This window comes from Salvia hispanica, chromosome 6, assembly GCF_029641045.1.
Source record: "Salvia hispanica isolate PSC_SH4W2 chromosome 6, Shi_PSC_v1, whole genome shotgun sequence".
In the NCBI taxonomy this organism is placed as follows: Eukaryota; Viridiplantae; Streptophyta; class Magnoliopsida; order Lamiales; family Lamiaceae; genus Salvia; species Salvia hispanica.
Window position 1 is genome coordinate 47,043,494 of NC_142697.1, and position 18,456 is coordinate 47,061,949.

The window sequence follows — 18,456 nt, forward strand, 5'->3', positions numbered from 1 at the left end:
CTCCTTGTGATCACACTTTGGATTATATACGCATATTTTTCGTGATTTAAATCTCAACCCATCTTGATATCTCAATTCACGTAAATAAAGATTGAAACTTTGACTCATGATTTAATTAGCAGACTGAAACAAAGATTGAAACTTCGAAATCTCAATCTTCATCTATTTTAGATTCCACCTAAAATTCGACTCGTGGGATAAACTAGAAAAATTGAAACTTCATGATTTAATTAGCGGATTTCGAATTTTGTGGGAAAGACCAGATTTTGACCAAACTTAATGATTTAAATGGCTATTTATCCTTATTAAAAACCGCTTCACATTTTTAATACTACTAACTTCGAATATGGTGAAAAATTGTAGGAACTTTTGTCACCAACAAGTCAACATAGTTTTTCATATCCAATTTGAAATTTTTATGTATTTTACCTTGAAATGACATCGTTTTGGCCTATCAGAAGAATTTGAATACTATTTGAATTTCAACTTTCTAACTTTTAGGCAAAGTATATATCTATGTTAATTTAATTAGTAGTCTGGTTTTGATACTTCTCCACAACCTTTTCAATGATGGGAAGTTAGAGAATACAACAAGAAAGGCTTCTCATATTCCAAGATGTGTGAGAATATGCTTTGTAATGTCTTTCAAAACAATTGTAAACAATTTGGTTAAGAATAAATTACTTCTCTTATTGGATCATAAGACTATTAAAATACTTCAAAACTTGTCTTTCACTTCACAAAACGAAAACCACACGATAAGTTTCACTCATTTAAGAGTCTCTTAGCAAGTAGAGAAAGGCAGGCTCAAGTTGAGGTGTGAATTTCTCTTTTTCTCTCAAATTAACCAAAAAATTGAACTACAATTTTTTTATGTGACATGAAAAATTTGTTGTGAATCATGTGTTATGTTTAGTATATATTTCAGCATTTATTTTTTCTATATTTTTACAGAGTTGAAAAAAATGGTGGTAGCATCATCTCTTGTCTCTCCTCTTTGCACATGGTTAGTGGCAACATGCTTGAGTTCATCAAGTGAGAGTAAGAATTTAGATAAAAATTCAAGTTATTTTCAATGCCAAAAGAAGGTGAGGAGGAGGAATTTGGTGGCTCTTAGTAGCAAAAATGGTGGATTCAGCTCTTTGATGGAGTTTTGTCGTATCGAGCCTTGCGAAGAGTATTGCAGTTCTCGCGCGTTGTTTGGTGTGCGTGCATTTGCGGATCTTGGATCCAAGAACCGGAGGCCAAAGCAATTGAGCCGAGCCCGTGGTTCAGGTAAATAAGTGTTATAAAGGTTGTTGTTTTTGGTAATTATTCGATTTTGTCACATCGTTTTAGTATATCATATAGGAAAATGTCTCAAAATTGAAACATTGGTTTTCCTTGCAATTGTTCTAAGATCGAGATGTTTTAGTTAAAAAAGCTAAAACGATGAGACAGAATCGAATATTTACTTTTTTTTTAACATATTTTGAAAGTCAAAATATATATAAGTTGTATGCACAAATTTAATATTATAACACGACGACGAAGTGCAACTCAGCTGTTAAGACAGATCATTAACTTTAAATTAAATTCCACGTCAGATGAGGAGAAAGCCGTAGCGTCTACAGAGACGAAGAAACCAAAATCGAAGAAAAGACGCGTCGTCGTTACGGGATTGGGCGTCGTGTCACCACTTGGACACAATGTGGATGAATTTTATGGCAATCTTCTTCAAGGCATCAGTGGAGTTAGCCAGATTGAGTCATTTGACACTACTCAGTTTCCCACAGTAAATTTTTTTTTTCACTTTTTCCTCACTGTAAAATTTCCTCAAAATTTAGTGGTGTTTGATGCTTTTCATCAACAGAGAATTGCAGGAGAGATCAAGAATTTCTCAGCAGATGGTTTCATCTCAAAGAAGATTGCAAAGAGAGCAGACAAATACATGCTTTACCTTCTTGTTGCTGGTAAGAAGGCTTTAACAGACGGTAAAGTTACAGATGATGTCATGAAGGAGTTAGACAAGGGTAAATGTGGCATTTTGATCGGTTCCGCCCTCGGGGGCATGAAGGTAATTTGGCTCCGCGATCGATGAGAGATCTTGTCTTAAGTTGTTGCTAGAGCTGTCAAATGGGCTTTTTTAGAGGCCCGCTATGATATGACAATTGGGTCGGGCCGGGCCGGGTTGGCATTTTGGGCCTTAGAACGTGGTGCAGCCCGAGATCGGGTTGTGTCTTGATTTGATGGCTCTAGTAGCGGTTTCGGGTTTATGTCGTTGACTGTGTTCCTTGTGTACTTTTGGTAGGTCTTTGGCGATAGTGTTGAAGCATTGACCGTGTCGCATAAGAAGATGAACCCTTTCTGTGTGCCTTTTGCTACGACGAACATGGGCTCAGCCGTTCTAGCAATGGAGTTGGTGAGTTGCGTTCGCGGTTTAAGATTTTTAGACGGATTAAAATCATGATAAAATTCATAAAACCACGAAAGGTCGAAAGGTCAAGATAGCGAACGATGAAATTTTGTGCGTAAATTGCATTGCAGGGGTGGATGGGTCCGACCTACGCAATTTCTGCAGCATGCGCCACGAGCAATATATGCATACTAAATGCAGCAAAGCATATCATACAAGGGGAAACCGTAAGTGACCGTGTTTCGTGTTACATCTCGTGTTTCATTACTCGTTTACGCTTGTCTGAAATCCGGACTGAGCGGAAACGTGCAGGATGTTATGCTATGTGGTGGCTCTGATTCTGCAATAATTCCAATAGGTTAGTTTTGATTCATTTGTGATCAAATTTATCTCCAATTGTTACATGATTTAATCAATGTTATCTAAATAAAAAGGAATTGGAGGATTTTCTGCTTGTGGAATACTTTCAAGGAAGAATGATGAGCCAACAAAAGCTTCTCGTCCATGGGATATGGTATTTTAAATTATGTCACATTTAAAAAATTCAATTAAAATTTTACTAATATTTCAAATTAATTAACTTACGCTAAAATTCGATGTACGATATGTATAACGGAGTAGCAAAGCGATGGATTGGTCATCGGAGAGGGGGCGGGCGTGCTACTACTCGAAGAATTGGAGCATGCAAAGGTAAGCTTCGATTTTACTAAAGCAAATAATCTAGCACGCGAGAAACTCTATTTCAAATACGTTACTTCCTCTATTTCTCTCAATTGTAGCAAAGAGGCGCGCCTATATACGCCGAGTTTCTAGGGGGAAGCTTTGCATTCGATCCATGTTATACAACGGACCCACACGCTCATGGTAGAAGTTCGTGTTCTTAGCTACACAAACACCTCCAACTACTACTCATACGCTTTACGTTCCAAATTGAACGATTCTCGGGTTTGTTTATTGCGAATTCAGGTGAAAGTTGTGCTCGTTGTATAGAGACTGCGTTGGCTGAATCACGAGTCGATAGAGAAGATATCAACTACATAAATGCTCATGCTGCATCGATACAAGCATTCGACTTAGCTGAATACCAATCTATTACACATTTGTTTGCACAAAATTCTGAGGTTATTACTTTATATCTCATCTCATCTCTTGTTTGGATTTATGTTGTGATTTTTAATTTATTTTTACCTCAGCTAAGAATGAACTCAACAAAATCTATGATCGGTCACCTATTAGGGGCTGCTGGGGCTGTCGAAGCTATAGCAACTATCAAGGTAAACTTGATCAAATTTTGTAAATTGTAATAGTAATTAGTCAATTTGAATCTTCATGCTAGAAGATTTGATTTTGATTTCATGGTGTAGGCTATAGAGACAGGATGGATCCATCCAAATATCAACCTTGAGCATCCAAACCGAGGCCTGGTACTATTTTCGTGTTCGTGCTCGTTTTCCTATTCGGTTTTTCTATCACGTGCACATTTATGATGTCATTCAATACGTTTCAGGATTCAAGTGTTCTCGTTGGCCACGAGAAGGAACGCCTCGACGTTAAAGTAGCACTCTCTAACTCATTCGGATTTGGGGGGCCTAGCTCGTCGATTTTGTTTGCCCCTTACTACGGAGACTGATCATTGTGTATATATAGCAATTGGCATATAATTAAAATGCAATGTTCCACATCTGTTCGAATAATATCACAATGAGATACGAGTTGGCGTGTGAGGCTGATTCGAGTAAGGTGCGGGCGGGTATCAAAGATAAATGCATAAAACTAGAATACTCATGTTTTTTTTCTATAAAACGGGAAACACAGAGGAAGATAACAAGCATAAGCTATATGTTTCTCAGACATCTTGGAATCAATTCGTCTCATAGTACGAAATCTCTATATTTTCCGACATGCTTAGTTTCCAAAATCCGCCAAAAAATTGGAAGCAGATCCCTTTTCTAGTGGTTTCAAAAGATAAAATGATAGAATGAGCCAAGAAACTGCAATACCACGTTAGCAAGATCGGAGCAGCTCATCAAACAGCAAATGGGGGAATGATCAATAAAGCTTGCTCTTGATATAGAAGACGAGAAACACAACTCCTAGAACAACAGCAACGGGGGCCCATTTCCGAATCAGAGCCTACATGATAGTTCAATGACGGATAAATACGTTAATAGAGTATGATAGTTCAATAACAACACTCAACAGATTCATCTTTCTATAAACAACTGATCAGTTTTGCATGCGCGATCCTTCACGCCTCTGAAGTCTGTTTTGTGGATCAAACCTTGCTGGTGAAACACATGTTTCTTATTTATATTTATGAACATACAAACATGGTTTTCTCACATTAAGACCTCAAAAGTTGGTGCTGAAATCAGCAATTTTCAACAGTAAAAGGGGTTTAGTAAAATTTAAGAGGGTGATGTTGTATGTGATATTTTTGAAGGAGTTATCTAAAATTACTTTTCTCAGAAATAGAAAAACACCCTGTTACTACTTACTAGTGTGCATAAGTGAAAGCTGTAATCAGTCATACCTGACGGTTCAAATCTTTTGCCTTCTCTGCATAAATGCGGGATTCTGATGTTAAGCGACTGGACATCTGGCTGACCTCTGCAAAATATAGATCATTAGATATGCACACGACAAGGATTCATGAATATAAGTAAAAGTCTACAAAATTCAAACAAGGAAATAAGCATATTCTTCGTGACACAAGTGTCCTTCTAGTTAATGGTAGTGAAACACAATGCTCATCAAATACAAATTAACTCGGGACTGAATACTAAGTTTGACAAGGAGCCACTTACGGTCCAACTTTTCACCAACACCAAGAACTTCTTGTACATTGCGGGTCATTATCTGGTGAACTTCATAGAGTTCATCATTCAACTTTGAAATGTTCCGTTGAGTTCTTGTGTCCTGGTACAATTTTTTTGTCTTCTGTATAAATGTGTCTAGCGAATACAAGACAAGATCTCGATTAAAAACATGAAGTAATTGAAATAAGAAGAATGATATTAAGAGAAAGATAATGAAATGACTCACCGAATTTGATAAAAGCATAGGGTCTTGCAGCAGTTTCGATCTGATTCCCATATGTACGCTCAAATTCATTCTTGAGATCTTCGAGATATTGAAAGGCAAGCTTCTTAGGATAAGCACGGTCGCACATTGTCAAGTAGCATACACGGCCTTCAATAATATAACTAAGCAGCCACATTAAGGCTTAACTTTACAGCGAAGATAAGAAAGCAATAACACTAATAATAGTAACATTTTAAAATCACGTTGCCTGCTAATATTTAATATACTACTTATCTAATACCTAAATTATGTTGTGCAGCTATTATAATTCAACAGTTAACATCACACAGAGGGAAACATAACCAAGAAAGTAAAACTGTGACGTTACATGCAAACTACTAATGTAAAAATAGCCACAAGGAAGACAGGTAGATGTCAGCAAATCTATACACATGCATCTCCGATACAACATTTTGGTGAGTCAGTACAGTAAAAGTAGCCACCAGCTTAAACACAATGCATGCAAACAAGCAACAAAAAATCATAATTATTAAAAAGCATCCAAAGGATACTGAAATATATAAGGCCCTGTTTCGACAGACATCCTTGACGCCTCATTATGACCCCTCGACAGATTTTTGAACAAAGACTTCACTTGTTGTTTATAAAAGTCTGCATCGGACACATCACGCCCATCATCCAATCCCTCTGCCAACGGAAGGCCATCAGTAACACGAGCAATCATAGTCAACTTCACCATTTTTATTTCCTGAGCTCACACCTGCAAGATCAAGATGTCTATCAAAATCAATGAATACTAACAATTAAATCAGCTTGTAGAAAGAGTAAAACTAATTTCCCTATAGAAGTAACAAATGGAGTTACACTTTTTAGCTATTTCTAAGAAGACTACATCCCGAATTCCAGTCATCTACTTCGTTTTCTTCGATTCCAATCCGTGTACTTATACACCGATAATGGATAGAATTCACGCACTTCAACAAAATGTCCCAAATTGAACACAGGAAAACACTAGAAAATTAACCTTCAACACATTTACATGGAAATGAACAACTGAAATGAAACGCAGGCAAAAATTTCATGAAAATCGCATAAAAAAAGCAAAAAAATCCTGCAATCACCGATTTTCCCTTTCACTTTCACCATCATCGATCCTGATCTCCAAGCCCTAATCAACTGCTCTACCAATTTAACAACAATTACACTACCACAAAACAAATGAAATACCATCCCGAACATCCACACACGAATTCAGCCAATTTCCGAAACAAATCAACAGCACGAAACCTAAAAATCAGAATGTAAAATCGAATTCAAAAACGCAAATGAGCTGAATCAGCTACCTTTGACATGCGTCTGTGAGCTCCTTCCGTGTGCTTTTCGCGAATCCCCGATCTACAATATACAGAATTGTGCCCCGCAAATAGATCCTCCGCTCAAAATTCGAACGATCTGAAGGAAATATCGCGATTGCAATCTCAGAAATTTGAGGGTAATGAGATGTTGTCCTAATTTTGACTAAATTTGTGAGGGCGTTAACTTTTTTTTTTTTTTTTTTGCTGTTATCAATTTCAGGAATATGCATTTAATTTTGTTTTGACAATATTCCCAAAATCAATTTTCTCAAATATCGGTATAAACCCGTGAAATATATTAAATTAAAAGTAGATTAATTACAACTAGGCCTGAAAATTTAATCCGTGGGTTTCGGGTATTCCCGACCCAGCTTGAAACCCGAAATTATGGGTTCGGGTAGTTAATGTTAGGATTCTTTGGGTTTAGGGTATCTGAAACCCGTATTAGGGTACCCGACTGATACCCAATTAAACCCGATTAATTATGTATTTGTGATAAATATTTTGGGTTATAAAGTTCTTAGTTTACTATTTGGATTATGTTTGGTTGCTTTGACATTATTTAGATAATATGTTTGGTTGCTTTGACATTTCATTGTTCTATTATCTCGACTTTAATACTTCTTTACATTTGTGTTCAGTTCATGTTGCATTATTTATTACTTGTTATTTTTTGAAAATATATAGTTAATTAGTTAAGATTTCTCCATTTTATTTACATGTTCAGTTAATATCTTAAAAAATTAATCTCTTTTAGGTTTCAATTTATACTAAAAAAAAAATTTGTTTTAAAATTAAGTAGTGTCTATTTGTCTAATGTCTATTTTATAGTATAATGTAGGAGTAAAATTATAGTCAATAAATAGTATAAGTATTGTGTTATTTTAATAATTTATATTCTCAACACAATTTAATTTATATAAAAGAATAAATTTCAAATATAATAATTCCGGGTTTATGGGTACCCGATTAGTTGGGTTCGGGAACCCGCATCGGGTATTAGGATACCCGATTTCACATACGGGTCAGATATTAGGTGTGGTATTTTTGAGATTTCGGGTTTGGGTACCCACGGGTACCCGAATTTACACCCCTAATTACAACACCCAAATTGTAATTAAAGAAATTAGAAGGATCAAACTGTAATTTTCCGAATTTTGTAGCACTCCAATTTCGCACTAAAAACTGTTCAGTATAAACTCTTCAGCTTTTCAACATTCAACAATGCCAAAGCCTATTCAGATTCCCCAAATTCTGATTATATATTCAATCTCTTCTTCACTTTGTTCTACTTTTCGCTAAATCATTCGTTTCTCCAACCAATTTGTGCAGCTGCGAGACCTAATTTTGTGATCCTTAACCGCCGTATCAGCTCACGCAAGATGAACCGTGGCAGAGGCAACAACCGCCGCGACGGAGGAAATCGCGGCGGAGGTGGCGGTGGTAGGCAGCACTTTGCTGCCAGAGGGCGATCGCCGCAACCGACGGGTCAATGGGTGGCTCGTGGCGTGGTAATTTCACTTTATTGTTGAATGTCGATGTCATTTTTTGCTGGCTCCGTTGCCATCGAGTGCTTTGATTGATTTTTGCGTTCAATTTAGTAGGTTTTCCGTGGATGATATATATTTATAGAGCAAATACATAATGTTAATTTAGGTCAATTAGAGTTTAGAGTCCGGAAATTGATCAAATTATGAGTCATCCTCTGGATTTTGTGTTTATGTGGCGATGGAGGTGCGGCTGGAGTGAAGACTACCTCATTTGTTACAATATGATCACAATATATGATCTTGCTATGTTTTAACACACTAAAGTGGATAAATATCAAATTATATGTGCCAGACCTTTATAAGATATAGTTAGGAATCTATTTTCCCTACCTATGTTTTTTTATCTTGTGAAGAGTGCCGGGTTCGAGGTGCTCGGAATTTCTATAGACGTGTCACTGTTCTACTTTGCGATTTCAGGCTGGAGCTGGAGGTCATCTCGATGATGCTTCTTCCGGTAGTGGATCTGCCGAGATTGTGAGGAGAAATACAGAAACAGCATCTGTTGATGATGTAAGGAAGAAGTTTGGTGATGTGTTGTTGTCTTCAGAATGTCCAAGGGAGTCTAGCTCTGAATCTCGTGGATCTCCTAACGTGCCACCTAAAGATGTGAATTTCAAGGGAGTGCAATGTGTTCCTAAAACAGAACCGATTGTTCCATGTTACAACAATAGCTTTCCTTCATTACCAACAGACTCTAAGCTGAGTGAGAGCAGTATGAGTGTTAAATCATGGGATCGGAATTTAAAAAGTTGCAGTCCATCACACTACATCTCCACGTTTCCTCAGACAGTAGGTTGTCAATTCTCTCCTGAGGTTCAAAGTGGGAAGAAGGCAACTTCTGAGGGAGCTAGTGGGGAAACTAAATTTGGTAGCTCTGTTTCGCAGCACGATGGATTTTCTTTTGATATCTGTGAGGAGAGAAGGAGTAGCGGTGTGAAGCTGAAAACCCCTCTGCACAAAATAAATAAAGCCAAGAGGAAAGAAGAACTCCGAATGCAAGGAGACAATATAAAGGTTTTTAGGCCTGGCATGATTCTTCTGAAGGGTTATTTATCTTTAGATGATCAGGTGACATATTATGTTTATCCAATCATTGAAGTATTTACATTATATCACTTCAGTAATATACTTTGAATTGCTAGCATATAATTGAACATCGGATGAAGGTAGCTTTGCTTTGTCAATGTAGTTCATTAGATTGAAAAGGGTTGAAAGTTGAAACCTTTCATGCAATTTTGGGGCCTACGCAGTTAGTTCAATTCTTTCTTTATGATTTGGCCATAATAGAGAAGAAGGGCAGTTATTGTGTAGCATGCTCATTCAACCTCATCATGCCAGCCCTTTCTGTCCCTGGCTTGCAGAATGTATAAGAAAATGATAAATTTAGAAAAATGGAGGCACTCATCTTAGGAATATGTTAATGACTGCTAAAAAACATTATGATGGAGGATTTATGAAGCATTAGTCCTTTGAATAACTCGGTTTTTACCTGTGTTTAGGTCAAAATGGTCAAGTCATGCCGAGATCTTGGTAGGGGCCCTGGAGGCTTTTACCAGCCTGGTTTTCGTGATGGGGCAAAGTTACATTTGAAGATGATGTGCCTTGGTAAAAATTGGGATCCTGAGAAAGGTGAATATGGTGATCTGAGGCCTGGTGATCAAACCAAACCTCCCCCAATTCCCAATGAGTTTCAGTTGTTGGTCAAAGGAGCAATCGAGAAGTGCCATCAGTATTTAGAGTCAGATAATAAGGTGCTGAAAGCAAGAAATATTCTTCCAACAATGACTCCAAACATATGCATCATCAATTTTTACACAAAGACGGGCAAGCTTGGTCTTCATCAGGTTTGTGCATTCATTTTTCCCTACTGATTCCTGATGGTGAAATTTTTCTTAAATGAATTTAAATTATTCTGTCTATCGAACTCTGCTGGGTCGTAGTTAAGGTGCTACTACTGATTTTGCCCCTTGTTTGAAGTACTGATTTTGTTCCTGTTACATGTAGGACAAAGATGAAAGTTCGAAAAGTTTACTGGATGGACTTCCAGTAGTTTCTTTCTCTCTTGGGGACACAGCTGAATTTCTGTTTGGGGACGAGAGGGATGTCAACAAGGCAGATAAAGTTGAACTGGAATCAGGGGATGTGTTGGTTTTTGGTGGCAAATCTAGGCACATTTTCCATGGAGTTAGTAACATTTTAGCAGACACTGCTCCGAGATATCTTATGGATGAAACGCTTCTAAAACCCGGTCGTTTGAATCTCACATTCAGAGAGTACTGATGTGTACATTCAGAAGGATCAAACACGCACGCGCGAGTTGGCTGGCATTTTGACTTTAAGGTGACACAACTCTGGGACGTTGAGCAAGACCATATCAGATGCACTGAACGAGAAGGAATAAATTCCTGCAAGATTTGTGTGTGTCGATTCAATCACCTTCTCTAAAAGCAGGACGCCACAAACAACATCAACTCGTGCTTTCGGGATTAACGGGTACGTCTTCACGGTCGCTATTGATGCGTTAATACAAAGTGACAAATGCCTGCTAGAGTGACATTGCTATTCAGTTCTTGAGAAGAAGCCTGTCCTGTGATATCGCAAGTGAAAGAAAGAGTGATGAGAAGAGTGTGGGATTTTTTAGTCTGTTTAGAGTGTTTGAAGTGTGTTATTTGCCTTTGCCTTTTTGCTTGCTTGTACATAATTAAATTAAGAAGTACTTAGTAGTATCATCTTAAATTATCAACAGTTTTTGTTTTATGAATTATTAATTAAAACCCAGACTATCATATTGCATCAGAGATATCTTTCGTCCATTTTTAGTCACAATTGAATAAAATTAAATTGGCGTCGTTCTAAGGCAAAACATCAGTAAAATGCAAAAATCAGACATCAAGAATCTCAATATATACCTAAGAATAAAGAGGTTATTAGTAAAACTTAAAATTACTAATGGGGCTCAAGCTCATTGTTTTACCAACTCTAAAAAATCCTACCAAGCCCATAGACCCAAAATCCTTCTAACATCTTTTGATGGAGTGATGATTTCGGACGGGGATCCTCTGCTGTGCTATTCAGCACATCAGCTCCTACTGCTGCACACATGATAATAAAAAATTCAAGTAAATAACATAAAATAAATTAAGTATTTATACATTATTTTAATGCTGTATTAGGAACAACATGGGCTGTTGTGCTAAATAGCACAGCAGAGGATCCCACCCCGGTGATTTCATGACTGAAACAGTAAGAATATCGGAATATGTACAACACCTTCTTGGTCGAGATATCTTATCTACACTTACAATTAGTCATTAAAAATCAACTCTTTGCTTTGATTAAAATGGTGAATATAGATCTAATTTGATAAGCCAATTTAAACAACTTTTTTTGCACTTTTGATTTAGTTCTCCATTAGTTGGATGAATATGAAGCCAATGGTTGGTGGGTGGCCAGCCTGTGAGCTTTTGTTGGTAAATTTCATTTTCTATCATCATTTTTACTTCTCTTTTTGGCAGCCAAACTCCAATACCCACTATTTTGAAGACATAATCTACTTTACCAAAAATAAAAAGAATAAATAAAATAAATTAGATCTCACATTTTCAAGCAAACTCCACCCAACCAAAAAATATATTTTTCTGGTGATCTTGGTGGAATGTGTGGTATATAAAAGCATATATGTATAGTTATGTACTATCATGTTACATTTGTCAAAAATTGTGTTAAGACATACTAGCTTTGATGACTATAAAAATTTCTTCATGGGTGAATCCAAATGTGCAGCAGTACATAGAATGTGGCCGAATGAAGGTGGAGAAGCAGGGCACATGCCCGATTTTCACCTCATGTTTTCTTTGAAAATCCGGCGTGTGCCCTGTCCCTCCATCTTCTTCCCTCATTCTGATGAAGTTAGAATGTTAGAAGAAAAAGAGGTAATCTTTCTTACTTTATTTTTTCACCTACAAATTAAATAATGGCATTTGAAATGTGCTCAATGAATTTTCGAACAATTAGAGCAATCAACCTAGTTTAAGCCAAAAATGGAATGAAAAACATGCTGTTTTTTTCTATTTTTCTTAACATTCTAATGCACATTTTTGACATGTCAAGCAAATGCCATGGCTTCTGTCTCTGCTCTAACCAAGTTGGCATAGATGCCATCCAGGTTGGCAGCCAGCAGGGTTTCGTGGTCGCCATATTCGGCCACGGAGCCGTCGCGTATGACGGCTATGAAGTCCGCCTCCCTGATCGTGGAGAGGCGGTGGGCCACCACGACGGTTGTGGCTCGCCTTGAGGCCTTCTTTAGCGCATTCTGGATGTGCCTCTCCGATTCTAAGTCCAGTGCGCTGCTAGCCTCGTCCAGCAGCAGCACCCTCGCCTTCTTTAGCACGGCTCGCGCTATCGCGATCCGCTGCTTCTGCCCGCCCGATAGCTGCACACCACTCTGCCCAACCTACAATTACAAAAACACAACATAAGATACAAAATCTGTTAACTAAGAAGATTTGATTTTTATTTTGTTACCTCAGTTTCATATCCTTGAGGCAGACTACATATGAACTTGTGAATGTAGGCCTCCTTCGCCGCCTCCTCGATCTCCGACCATGATGCGTTTGGATCCCCGAACGCGATGTTCTCGCGGATGCTCCCGGCAAAGAGGGATGGCTCTTGGCCGACCAGAGCCACCTGCCTTCTCAACCAGTTGAGATCAAACTCCCTCAAATCAAAACCTCCCATCAAAACTCTCCCTCTTTTAGGATCATAAAATCTCTGTATTAGCCACACAACCGTTGATTTCCCTGATCCACTCCCTCCCACCAACGCCACCATCTTCCCTGCCCTAATCTTGAGGCTGAAATTGTTCAACACGGCCACATTCGGCCTCGTTGGGTACGCGAACGTCACTTTCTTGAGCTCGAGGTCCACTGATTTTGCGCCCTCGAGCCTCCTGCCCCGCCTGCCCTCGCTGCTAATGCAGGGCTTGCGGCGCAGGATCCTAAAAATGGCCGGTATGGCCGTCACGGCCATAGAAGTGTCGGGCGCCAGCCCGGCCAGCTGCCCGACCGAGAACGAGCTGAGCACGAGAATCAAGAAAATCTTGTACACAACCCCAAAGTTGGTGTACCCCTTCTTCACAAGAAACGCGCCGAAATACAGAATTAGCGTGTACGCACCGTACATCGCGCCCTGGGAGAACCCCAGGACGGACCCCATGATCTGGGACCGCCTGACAGAGGTCCGTCTGGGCTCCCCCAGGGCCCGGTCAAAGGACCGGACGACGGTCTCCTGGGTCCCGAACGTCGCCACGGTCCTTATACTCGACACGGCCCCCGCGGCAATAGTGCTGGCCTTCTCGTAGGCCGCGTTATCCAACCTCGGCCCGATGTTGACGATCAGATTCAAGTAGCTCGCCCCGAGCGTCAGGGGAGTGACGGCCAGCGCCATGAGCGCTAGCCGCCACTCCAGACGGGCCGAGATCCCTAGCCCGACCCCGGCCGAGCTCAGGCCCATCAACAAAACAGAGATCCTATCACCAAGAACTGATCTGAAGCTAACACAATCAATAGACAGCTTTGACACAAGAATCCCACCGGAATTCTCGGGTGCGTCGAACCAGCCGGGCTCCTGCCTCAGCATCGCCCGGAACAACGAGTCCCGGACGCGCCTAGTCAGCCTCGTCCCGGCCCAGCCGCAGAACCCCTGCTGCCCAATCATGGTCAAGATGCACCCAAATCCCAAACCAAGCAACACCAAACATAGCCTATTAATCTCCTCTTTCAAATCATCCAAATCATCAAAGTAAACCCTAAGAGCCTCACCCAAAATAAATGGGAAAATTGACAAAATTGCCCCTGCAAACATACCTAAAACCAAACCAAGAATCAACACACCTCCTTCTGGCCTTTGCAAACTCCAAACCTCCCCTAACCTATAACTATCCTCCCTCTCTTCATTTCCCATCTCCACATTCATAGATTTCTCCACATTGCTCATCTCTCCACCCCAAACCGGCCTCCCCGCCTCCGCCACATCCACACCCTTAGCCTCCCCGGCCCGCTGCGCCACGGGGTGTCCCGCCTGGGACACCCCGTGGGACGCCAGCTTGACGAGATCAAAATACGCGCCTCCCTTCTCCATCAGCCCCCCGTGATCACCGCTCTCCACAGCCGTGCCACGGTCAATCACCACGATCGTGTGGGCGTTCCTGACCGTGGCCAGCCTGTGAGCGATGATCACGGTGGTCCTCCCGCCCGAGATCTTGTCGATGGCCTTCTGGACCACCGCCTCCGACTCCGCGTCCAGCGCGCTCGTCGCCTCGTCCAGGAGCAGGATCCGCGGATCCTTGATCATGGCGCGGGCCAGCGCTATGCGCTGCTTCTGCCCGCCCGAGAGCTGCGTCCCGCGGTCCCCGACCTCGGTGTCGTAGCCCTGGGGCAGGCCGGAGATGAAGGAGTGGGCGTTGGCGGCGACGCAGGCGGCGACGGCCTCTTTCTTGGTTGCGTTCTCCTTTCCGATCATCACATTTTCGAGGATTGTGGTTGCGAAGAGAACCGGCTCTTGGCCCACCATGCCTATCTGATTCCTCAGCCACTTCACCTGCAGAGTCCTCAAATCGTAGCCGTCGATGTTGATAAATCCTGCACTTAGTTTTATTCGTTAGATTGTGAATCAATTTTATCTGCATTCTTTTTAACTTATCCAAATTCAATCGGAAAATCGAAAAATCGAATTTTCTAATAAAGATGACCATTTTAACTAAAATAACCGAACCGAATTTCGGGTTATTTTAGTTAAAATAAAAAATAAGTCTCATTATTCATAAATCCAGTCTTAAAGACCGAATATTTGGAGAACATGTAGGTCGTGCTTAGTCGGTTTTATGTCATGATAGTAAGCATGACTTAAAATGATCTTAATATGACATCCGTATTTTTCAAATCCAGATTTATATATCATGACCTAAAACCAACTAACAATGTCTTAATATGACCTAAAACAAGCTAACCATGACAGGTTCAGAAGTTCGGTCATTAAAATTAGTTCGACATTGATTATAACTCAATAAAAAATAGTTTAAGTTTTTGGCTATTTTACTTAAAACTCAACTCAGTTAATTCGGTTCGGTTCGGTTCGGTTTGAATTTCTCATTAGTTCATGAGCAAAATGGTACGTCAAAAACTCACCTTGTGTTGGATCATAGAACCTCTCTATAAGAGCAAAAACGGTCGATTTCCCGCCACCACTTGCTCCGACGAGTGCCAGAGTCTTCGAAGGCGGGATGACGAGATCCAGAGCTTGAAGAATCGGGACGGTGGGGCGCGACGGATAAGCGAAGGAGACTCCTCTGAACTCGATTCTGCCGCGCATGCTCGAGGGCTTCCTCCCCTCGGAGCTGTAAGGATCGATCTCGGGAACTCTCTCTATCACTTCGAACACTCTGCTCGCGGCCACGGTTCCTTGCGAGAACTGCGCAAAGTAAGATAAGGCCAATGCTAGGCCTCTGCAATAAAAAAAAATTAATTATTCAACAATTCAATGTAATTTTAAGTATATAATCCTTATGTATTTTGCATCTATTTTAAGATCAAATTAAACCCGAAAAGGGCGGGAAAATTCAATACCTTCCGCCGACGTTGACACCGAAAAAGCAGGCAATGGCGGAGCCACCGGAGAGATCGCCATTTACAACTAAAATGGAGCCGTACCAAAAGGCAAGAGCCCAAGTGGCATACGTGACGAGATAAATCACCCCCATCCCGGCCCCCTTCGCGAACCCGAGCTTCGCCCCGAGAGGCACCGACCTCTCGAGAAGCTCGCTGTATTTTCCCGCCAAAATTTCCTCTGCTGCGAAGGAGATCACAGTTCTGATTGAGCTTATGGCTTGTTCCGCTATGCTCCCGGCCTTTCTGTACGAACCCTTTTGCACGTAAAATAAGGAGTTATTCAAGGGGAGATAATCCAAACAAGAATGTATCTAAATTCAGAAATGCAGCTAAGTCTTGGCGCTAGGATCATGTGATCTAATTGTCAATAATTAACCAAAAACACGGAAGGTCATTATTAACCAACTTTAAGTCATTTTATAAAATTTGGTTTGATGTCATTTTGCGTACCTCTTCTTTGGCCGTTAAGCCGCCGTAGATGGCCTTATACGCGATGCCACAAAACATAGTTAACGGCGTCACTGCGAAAACGGCTAGAGACACCTTCCACGAGCTCTTGAATCCAACGGCATATCCACAAAAGAAGGTAAAAACGTGATGCACAAAATGCGCCATCTGCAACACAAATACAAACACGATTATTTGGCTTATTAATTATACACAACAACAGATTCCATCACTATTTGAATGAGGCAACCTTTTCGGACATGACTTCTTGAATTTGTGCAACATCACTCGAGATCCCGTGCATTATGTCGCTGGTGGTTATCTCTGTGTCGAAAAACGCCACGTTCTGCCTTAGGACGGCTCTCAGATACTCGGTTCTGATCCGGTGGGCTGACCTCTCGCCAACCAGCCTCCAGCACGCGATCTCTACCATGGATCAAGAGCATTTTCAATCACACAAAAATGTGTTAATGTTAGTATTTAAAAAAAAAAAAACTAGTTTTACTCCCGTGCGATGACCTACCTAAGTAAGCTCCCACCATAACAATGGCTGCAAGTCCAGTCATATATAGACATATCTGAAAAATTATCAACATAATCATAGTTACTTATTCAAAGTAATAAACAGTAACTGTTAGGACCGTTGACTGCAATACAAACTGTAGCTAAATTTTAACTTTTAACCAACTCTAATTTTCTCATAGAAATTTTACTATTTTGGAAATTTTCATGAGTATACATTTAATTGGTCAATAACTCAAATTTTTGGAATAAAATCCAAAGGTATTAGGAAATGCAATTTACTCTCATGCCAAATTTTTCGAAAATCGAAAGTTCGTGTATTTATAGGCAACGTTAACAGATAAAGAAGATACATACAGTGTCCACTTCGTCCATCATCTTGTCCTTATCAGATCCTCCAAGGGCAAGCTTGTTCACAAATTTCCCAAAAAGCAAAGAATAAAAAGGCAAAGATCCTCCATTGATGAAAGCTCCCAAGCTTCCAAACAATATCAACACAAAATCTAGCACCATCGCATACCTAAACAAACCAAACAGCCCAACCGATCTCCGCGCCACAGCCTCATCCTCTTCCTCTTCGTCCTCATCCTCATCATCACCCTCACCCTCGTCGTGATAATCAACGACAACCGGCATGGAGTGGCCCCCGCCGCCTTCCAAGTCACCTCTCCCAACTTTATGATGATCATGACCATGTTCATGACCGCGATGATCATGGTCATGATCATGATCATTCCTGTCCATGTAAGCATGGGAAACAGAGAGCCATCGCTGGTCCTGTTCGTGTTCGCGTTTGTGGTTGAGGTCGCGGTACGTCTTGATCAGGCGCATCTGGCGGTCCATGTCGCCAGGCAACTGGTCAAGGCTCGCGGTCTCATCCACTAAACTTCTCCCACTCCCTTCATTAATTGTCACCATTGGGCCGGCCTGGGCCGGCCCAACGTAACTATGCAGCTCCAGCCTCTGCGGCCGGGCCTGCGGCGTAAGATCATATCCGGATCCCGAGAAGTCACGACTCGGGATCCCGCCATAAGTACGCGACATAAAGTAGTCGTTAGCCGATCTTCTGAAGATCCTGCTGCGCGGAGTAGCAGACGGGCTCGTGGCCCAGGGCCCGAACGCAGCAGCGCCGAGGCCCCGATTCTCGTGCCAGCCCGAGGGCTCGAACTGCCACGAGAGCTCCCCCTGCCACGACCGGTCGCCGTCCGTGGCAAAGGGGGAGGCCGGGGTCGCCCTCCCGGCCCCCCCTAGGTGGGGGAAGACGTAGGAGCTCGAGGTCGAGAATGAGGAGGTGGAGACGTACTCGGACCTCACCGGGGTAGTGTGCCTCCGCCTCCCGCGGCGGAAGGCCGGGGAATTCTCGGCCTCGAGCGAGTGATCGGCCATGATCTTCGACGGAACCTATGCTTTTCTTTTTTGTTTGATTGATGAGTTAAGAAGATATATTGATGAATCAAGTATATTCCCAATTTAGCAAA

The 18,456-nt window shown here is 41.2% G+C and overlaps 4 protein-coding genes across 4 annotated transcripts; 2 read left to right on the top strand and 2 right to left on the bottom strand.

Annotated features, from left to right (window-relative positions):
• Positions 1 to 965: 965 nt before the first annotated feature.
• LOC125206998 (3-oxoacyl-[acyl-carrier-protein] synthase II, chloroplastic-like) lies at positions 966 to 4,570 on the top strand. The gene is made up of 13 exons (XM_048106207.2): positions 966 to 1,275; positions 1,587 to 1,774; positions 1,853 to 2,056; positions 2,291 to 2,401; positions 2,527 to 2,622; positions 2,708 to 2,753; positions 2,830 to 2,909; positions 3,017 to 3,085; positions 3,175 to 3,259; positions 3,362 to 3,516; positions 3,589 to 3,669; positions 3,760 to 3,819; positions 3,903 to 4,570. Exons 1-13 carry the CDS (start codon positions 966 to 968, stop codon positions 4,023 to 4,025), a joined length of 1,608 nt encoding a protein of 535 aa, XP_047962164.2. The 3' UTR covers positions 4,026 to 4,570.
• On the bottom strand, positions 4,164 to 6,986 carry LOC125208194 (25.3 kDa vesicle transport protein SEC22-1). The gene is made up of 6 exons (XM_048107778.2): positions 6,784 to 6,986; positions 5,992 to 6,200; positions 5,441 to 5,601; positions 5,203 to 5,349; positions 4,929 to 5,005; positions 4,164 to 4,528 (listed from the first exon to the last, which is right to left on the bottom strand). Exons 2-6 carry the CDS (start codon positions 6,177 to 6,179, stop codon positions 4,445 to 4,447), a joined length of 657 nt encoding a protein of 218 aa, XP_047963735.1. The 5' UTR covers positions 6,180 to 6,200; positions 6,784 to 6,986; the 3' UTR covers positions 4,164 to 4,444.
• A 1,024-nt stretch (positions 6,987 to 8,010) lies between these two features.
• Positions 8,011 to 11,145, top strand: LOC125204576 (DNA N(6)-methyladenine demethylase ALKBH1C-like). Its single transcript, XM_048103262.2, has 4 exons — positions 8,011 to 8,306; positions 8,763 to 9,413; positions 9,845 to 10,189; positions 10,350 to 11,145. Exons 1-4 carry the CDS (start codon positions 8,178 to 8,180, stop codon positions 10,623 to 10,625), a joined length of 1,401 nt encoding a protein of 466 aa, XP_047959219.2. The 5' UTR covers positions 8,011 to 8,177; the 3' UTR covers positions 10,626 to 11,145.
• Positions 11,146 to 12,275: 1,130 nt separating this feature from the next.
• On the bottom strand, positions 12,276 to 18,364 carry LOC125206999 (ABC transporter B family member 19-like). Its single transcript, XM_089061911.1, has 8 exons — positions 17,336 to 18,364; positions 16,980 to 17,034; positions 16,707 to 16,882; positions 16,460 to 16,624; positions 15,968 to 16,263; positions 15,530 to 15,846; positions 12,870 to 14,983; positions 12,276 to 12,798 (listed from the first exon to the last, which is right to left on the bottom strand). The coding sequence occupies exons 1-8, from the start codon at positions 18,362 to 18,364 to the stop codon at positions 12,451 to 12,453; spliced, it is 4,500 nt and encodes a 1,499-aa protein (XP_088918037.1). The 3' UTR covers positions 12,276 to 12,450.
• Positions 18,365 to 18,456: the final 92 nt, after the last annotated feature.